The sequence below is a fragment of the Aspergillus mulundensis genome (assembly GCF_003369625.1).
Source record: "Aspergillus mulundensis strain DSM 5745 chromosome Unknown scaffold_0, whole genome shotgun sequence".
NCBI classification, from domain to species: Eukaryota; Fungi; Ascomycota; class Eurotiomycetes; order Eurotiales; family Aspergillaceae; genus Aspergillus; species Aspergillus mulundensis.
The window spans coordinates 2,362,209-2,369,485 of record NW_020797888.1 but is presented as its reverse complement, the minus strand read 5'-3'; the positions used below and the strand labels follow the sequence as shown (position 1 = coordinate 2,369,485).

Here is a 7,277-nt window from a genome sequence, read left to right as displayed (position 1 = left end):
GTACTCGCTGGGCCTATTCATCTCCAGTTGACCACTACCGAGCTTGAGGTAGATTAACTGAGGAGACGAACAGAGCCGCGCGTGTGGAGAGTTGGATAATTTTGTCTTTAATATTATAGGAGGATGCACTGACCCTTCTTGTAGCACAGGTGTGGTGGCTGTACAGAGGCAACGCGTATACCGGGGTTCAAGCACGTTAGGCTGAACTAAATGCATGATATGGAATGCCCCGAGGATTGGAGTTTCCAGTGTGGGAAAAGTGTGGCAAGCTTGCTGTCTTTACCAATTAAACAAGGTAAGGATAGACGGGACTGCGAGTTCCCTTGCTCCGTTGTTTATGACAAAAATAGGCCGAAGTAGACAATTGATAAGGTTAAGTCAAACTAATAATCAAGCTGCCCTGAGAGACTCAGCGGATAAAGAATCCGCGTTGAGTGAAAGGCCGAGCAGGGCTCACCTCAACGTCAAGTACGGAGTAAACGGCTGAGAAATCGCCGAGTTTAGGGACACAGGGGCACTGAGCACGAATTCGAGCCCACAAGCACGGCAATAACCTCGGCTTGGTCCGCCGCATCTCGAGTCGATAGAGGGGATTTAGCTATAACTAGATCTCAAGCGTAAGGCAAGTAAACGGGTATATGTGGATGCTGGACTCAGCCGGATCGACCCGCCAATCATAGCCGGCAGGAAGCACTGCGCACACTGTACTCTGAGCTCCTTAAGCATGACATATATTGTGCCTATCCAACTCAGTACGTGAACTCACTGTGGCACGCACTCTGCAGACTGACTCTCAGAATAATTCAGATAAATGGAGATTGGGATGAAAGGCACGCTCCGAGTAGGTACACTCTCTACGGAAGGACCTGAAAATGAGAGTTATCGAGGACGGATGCCACACCATTCTACGGAGTAAGAAAGATCCACCGGTCACAGTGGGCTTGTGGCAAGCAGCCTCTGATACCTTGTACCTACCAATGGTCCGATTATTGCCCCCGGGTCGCGTAGCTTCCCTTTCGGGTCGATATGAGGTCTAAGCAGTGGGGTCTAATGCGATTGGTCGGCATCTCGTACCGAATCCACGAATCAGATTCCACGAAGGGCTGCCCGGCTGCCCCGGCATCTTATTCTCAGTTCTCACTTCCCCAGGGGAGTTCAATTTATTCATGTTGAACAGGAACGGTTTTGCTTCGCTCTGTCAGTCTGACCAGTGGCCCACAGGGATCCAATCAGCCCTAGTGCGGCCCTGCCACAGTGCCACAGCTCTTCAGTTTGCACTCAATAATCGTCTGACTGACTGATGGTGTTCTTCCGCCTCTAGTGTTTCTGGGAAGTCCTGCCACTACAGAGTAGCTGTTCTGACATACCGTGATTCCCGGAGCTGATAGTCTGTGGTGGTGGGTGGCCGCCATCGTGCATCATTGGGAGTCGAGACTTTCCCTCCTCAGCCTGTCTCTTTCAGGTACTGTTATTAAAGGTGGCGCTCATATCAGCCACACTGCCACGGAATGCCCTCAGGAATTAATCCAGGAACAGTTTAACAGTCCCCACCGGAAAGCCTGAGGGCATTTGACGGTGCGTACTCTTTAGAGTATAGAACACCTGGTCCGCAGTGCCACCTGCAGTCCGCTGTCAAATTGGAATCTTGGGGATATAAAATCCGCCCTCCTGGTTTTATCATGTTGCCACTGCGTCCTCTGCACATTGTTCCTGGGAGCACACGGAGTACACCGTCTCTTTTGCATATGGATTTGCCACTACTGGCCCTTTGACTGAGTCAACGCTTGTGGTAACGAAGATCTACTACCATAACTTCTCGCAAATTGCCCAATGGTCCACTCCGGAAATCCTCCCTAAACAATAATCTGTCAAAAGGTGATCCATGGATCTGGCCAGGTCCGATGCACTCTGGCTATGCCCAATCATGCCTTCACGATCAAGCCATCTTATGTCGCCAAATTTTCACTTCACTGCGGAATACAATAGTATTATGTGGAAGCCTATCTTGCTGTGACATCAGTCCCAGCTGTGTGCGAGAATAAGAACAGTCTGCGCTTTTGTGTTATCTCCCAGTCAATTGTTTTTGATCACTGCCTGGTCTGAGGGATCGAGACTCTTCAGGAACATTCCGTGTGGCAAGCATTCTCCCCTGGGCCCTCCAACTTAACTCAGGCTGTTCGCTAGGTCATTCGTCAAGGTATACTCTACTGTTGGAACGCAAAGAATAACCTGCAGAATCCGTCGATCGAACCCTCGTCGATCTTTGCATGCCAAATTGATCGCTGTGGCGTGAGAGGAGGTTGAACCGTTGAAGGCAAATTCCGAGTGGAAACGGGGCCCCGATCTTGTAATTCGGAGTGGATGGTTTCTCCATCCAGGAACGGGCCACAGCCACAAAAGGAGACTCAACCCAACCCTCAAATACTGACTATTGGGCTCTGTGAGTGTCTACTGCTATCTAGACTACCATTCAGAGCTGTGACTCGTGACATCCTCGCTTTCCGGTCAGTCCCCATCGCCGGGGGGCATCTTCTGAGAAGGCCGCGTTCTCCAGTGGCCCGTTGCGCGCTAATTATTCAAAATCATTGGTTTCACTATCCGTGGCAGTTCCCTCTAGCCTTATCCACACCGGGCGTGCAGGGCTTGATTTGCCGGGATCTCTTCCTGAAGGTCCGCTGCATTGGCCGGGGCTGGACCCGACGACAGGCTGAGGCGCCTAACAGTCTAGCAAAAGGACTCGAGGAGGGGGCCCTTTCAAGCTCCTCATCCCCATACATTCTTCCCCTTCGGCTCTAGAAGGAGCGCGCTTACGGCCCAGGGAAAACGCAAGCAGTCCCGCTCTTTGCTCGGCCGGGACCCGGACTGAGATCGATTTCCAGCTCCTGACCGACATCTCTCAGACTGGCAAACTACCGCTTGTCAGTACTCAGAGCCAACCCCGTCCGTAACTAGACTGCATGTAAGTCACGATAGCGTATACTGATGGTTGGTAGGATCATGTCAGAGCGGAGGGTTGATTGATTTCTCCTCTATTTAGTGCCTCGGATTTGGTCCGCTTATTTTTTTTTTTTGCTTGCGATTTGTTCCAGTAGAAGACAGTGTGGTGAGTACATTGTTTCCTTTTTCCTTTTCTGGCTGTTCCCCCCCCCCCTTCCCCTTCCGCCATCTTTGTCATACTCCGTACACGCGCGGATTGCCTTTGGCCTCATGCTTTCAAGCCTCAATAAGGGGCGTGCCTGGCTCTGCTCCCGGCCAATACCTAAGCATCCGTCTCCCGCTGCTCCCTCCAATCCTTGTACGGCGTTTCCTGGTTGGGCTGGGAAGCTCTCTTGATCTGGAATGGTCAAGAAAGAAGCTGGCTGAGCCAAGCTCTCGTGGGTTTTCCGCCTTGTTGGGCTCCAGAAACCACCCGTCTTCCTACACTTTTACCTCCAGCTCGCCTTGACATGTCGATTCTTGCACCCGGAACGTCTGGTTTGCGAGAGAAAGAGAGATATGTCTTATTCTCATCTCCTTGCTCTTCCGAGTCTGCTGCCCTCACCACTTGTGACTCCGGCTCCAGCTCTGTTTTTGTGGCTTCTCTAGCCACAGCAGCAGCAGCCATGCCCCTCCCTGTGAACAGTTCCCCCAAATTAGCCCGTTGATATTCATCCCCCCTGTGTGCCATTACCATTCTCCACTCTTTTTCAGTTCTCCCACTTCAATTTGTGCGAGCCTTTTACTATGTGGCTCTATACCCTCAGCCCCCGTTTTCTTGTCTCTTAACTCTGCTTTCAAATTCCTAAGGATCTGAACACACCCACCGCAGTATCGAGGCGAGCATTGTGGAGGGAAAGGTCTGTCACAGTACAGGTCCGGTTCATGTTCCGCCCTTTGACACACCCACGTCAACAACCGCATGTTTGAATAGCGTCTTTTTTCTTGTGCTAAGCATATTCTGGCGTCAAACGGCACTGACATGCCTTAAAAAGGCTCTTTCATACACCTGTCATCGTTTATATACATACTATATAATATATTTTGTCAGATCATTTGACCACACCAGGTTCCGATAAGGTACGTACGTTTGCCTGACAAGGCGGTGCCATTGCTGCTTGCTAACGCTAGCAGGGCAGTGGTGGGACTTCAAAAATATCGAAACACCACGTCAAACCCGCTTGCACGTACTGTCGACCTCAAGCATTGACAGACCGCAATCGATGGACGGCGGTACTCCTCCAAACCGACCAAAAGCAGCTCGTGAGGCAAAGGGGAAAAGTAGAGCACCGTCAGCATCGGGGAGGTCAACCGACCCCAGCGGGCCTCCTCGACAAACGAGTAAGTTCTCCTTGTTTATGCTATTGCTGGCGATAACATACCCATGATGGAGAGCGCATTCGCGCTAAACGTCGCATCCAGGAGCCGCATCCTTTCGTCAGACGTCCCGATTCGAAAATATACAGCATTATCCGGAAGCGCACAACTATATGAACCCGATTGGCAACTATGCACATCCGGAATCTGTGCTGGGCATGAGCAATATGGCGTCTGCGCTACCTAGCTACCCGTCCGGTCCAATTCCATTTGACCAGCACAGTATGCAGCAGCAACAGTTCGTAACTGTCGGTCCCAATCCCGCCCTCATGTACGGCATGCCACAATTTCAATCGTTTCCCGCTCCCGCGACCAATCCGAACATGATATTCAACGCTCCATATGCTCAGATGTACATGTCCTATGTTCAGCAGCAACAGCATCAGCATCCAGGAACTCACATTTCGAATGCCGCTGGATTTTCCCCAGTGGCTCCCAGTACTCCCAGTCATGGCTCACTTCAAAATTCATTGGATGTATACGCGCATGGCTACTTCCACCCGAGTGTGTATGCAGCGCAGGGGCATCATTCAAGACCTGCGAGTATGTCGGGGGCTTCCCTGCAACCGCATAACCAATCTTATTCGAGTATGCGGAGAGCGAATGAGGCCCGAGAAAAAGAGGATAAAAAGCGGATCACGATTGTCGATGGATCAATGAATATGAGATCATCTGCTGCTCAGGGTTCATCAACAGGTAGACTCGCAGATTAGTTTATTCTGTGAATGGGGAGCTAATCGCGGTGGTATCATTAGATTCTGCCCCACGTCCATCAAAGTCGAACCCCTCGAAAGGTCCGCCGAGAAAACCGAAGCAATCCGGCAATGCTCTATGGGTCGGAAACCTCGCTCCAGGCACAAATATCGTCGAACTCAAAGACCATTTTTCGCAAGACGCTACGAGGGATTTGGAGAGCGTGTTTCTTATCTCAAGAAGCAACTGTGCGTTCGTGAACTACAAGACGGAAGAGGCCTGCATTAGGGCTTTAACAAGGTTCCACGACACGAGGCTACGGGGGGCGCGACTGGTTTGTCGGGTGCGCCGGGGGTTGATGTCCCCTGGGCCGCATAGCGAGCTCACGGGTCTAGCAGATCAACCTTCGATAAAGGAGGCGGAAGAGATGGTAAAGACCACCGCTATGGAAGATGAAGGGCGGGAAGGTTCGTACTCCACGCGAGTACCTAACCGATACTTCATTTTAAAAAGCTTGACGGTCGAAGATCTCGAACTCAGTTGGCAAAGTGGTATCTGGGCTACTCAGACCCACAACGAAGAGAGCCTTAACCGAGCCTTCGAGGTGAGCATATTTCCAGACTTTGTATACAGTAGACGATCAGATTGTCCAAAGCTAATAATGAGATGATGATAGAGCGCAGATACTGTCTACCTTATTTTTTCCGCAAACAAGTCAGGCGAATATTATGGATACGCTCGGATGATGTCAACAATCAAGGACGATGAAAGCTTAACTCTCGAGATGCCGCCACGCCCTGAGTATCATACCTCCAACGAACCAGACAGTCCGGATGTCACACCGACACCTGCATCAACTTCGGCACCGAACGGGCGCATCATAAACGACGTTGCGCGGGGTACAATATTCTGGGAAGCAGACACATCGGAGGATGAGGACGGCCTTCCCCGGCCGCTTAAGAACGCTTATCAGGCGCCCGATGAACAACAGCCCCAGGCCCCCGCTGAGCTTCAGCTAATCGGAAAACCATTTCGAATCCGGTGGCTCTCCACCGAAAGGGTTCCCTTCCACCGCACACGAGGGTTACGCAACCCGTGGAATTCAAATCGCGAAGTGAAAATAGCACGCGACGGCACCGAGCTTGAGTTCTCCGTTGGAGAGAAGCTGGTGCTCCTTTTCCATCCCGAGTCCTCGGGATGACCTCACACTGCTCACACCACTCACTACACATACAACACGACCTTACATCTTTACCTGCTTTCTACATACCTTGAGATTTCTTTGAAACACGACAAGAAATGAACGGTATCAAAACGAAGACCACGAACACGAACACGGCCTAAAAAAGGAATAGACATGGGATAACTATGTACATAGCACGAGATATATACAGTATATGAGGTATAGATCTGGATAGAAAATACATATACACATATATATGATAGGCGATGAACGAGGTGAATCAGGATGATGAAGAACAGTTGCAGTTGATGCTTGATCGGATCTTGACCTCACGTAGGTCCAGGCTCCCGTCCCGACATTCCTTCTTTACCCAGAGTAGACTAGCTTGTTCTAGCTTCCAGCTTGATTGTCGCTTGTGGTTATTGTGGGGTAAAAAGTGACTGACTCCAGCTTCTCCTTGTCCTCGAGAACATTCTTTGTCTCTCAAGTCTCAACGCCCCTCTCCTTTCCCCCTTTTTATCTGCTTCTCTTCTCGATTAACGTCTCCCAACATCTGCACAACTGGAGTTCTTCTCAAGCCCCGGTTCCAGAGGGAACCGATGCTACTGTAGGTCCGTAATAGCAACCATCCACCCCTGCACCTCACCCTCAATGTTCTATAATACATTCGCCTCCCCGCTTCTTGTCTCATATATAACTCCCTTATTTTTTGACCGTCGCCTTCCCGCTTTTATATCCCTGTCATTGATTGCGATCATATCAGTATCACCGCGAAACTACCCTCGTTTGATTGACATTCTGTACCACATCACGCCACCCACTTTGCCGAATCATGTCGGGCTAACTCCCTTCCATTGACACAGCTTTCAATCTGGCAACACACTTCCTCACTCAATCCTCAACTGTGCCTCTTCTCCCCGAAATCGAACTCTAACCTGGGTTGATTTCGCGTGCTTGATGCCGTCTTGAAACCCTTTTGATACGAAGTCGACTGTACCTATCTCTATCGTTGACCTTCACATTGCGTATTTATTCTCCTAGCGACCCG

The 7,277-nt window shown here is 50.5% G+C and overlaps 1 protein-coding gene across 1 annotated transcript; it reads left to right on the top strand.

Annotated features, from left to right (window-relative positions):
• Positions 1–4,199: 4,199 nt before the first annotated feature.
• On the top strand, positions 4,200–6,247 carry DSM5745_00560 (putative YT521-B-like splicing factor; the record flags this gene model as incomplete). Its single annotated transcript, XM_026742576.1, has 5 exons — positions 4,200–4,317; positions 4,399–5,049; positions 5,109–5,513; positions 5,574–5,650; positions 5,723–6,247. 5 exons carry the CDS (start codon positions 4,200–4,202, stop codon positions 6,245–6,247), a joined length of 1,776 nt encoding a protein of 591 aa, XP_026608421.1.
• Between the last annotated feature and the right edge of the window lie 1,030 nt (positions 6,248–7,277).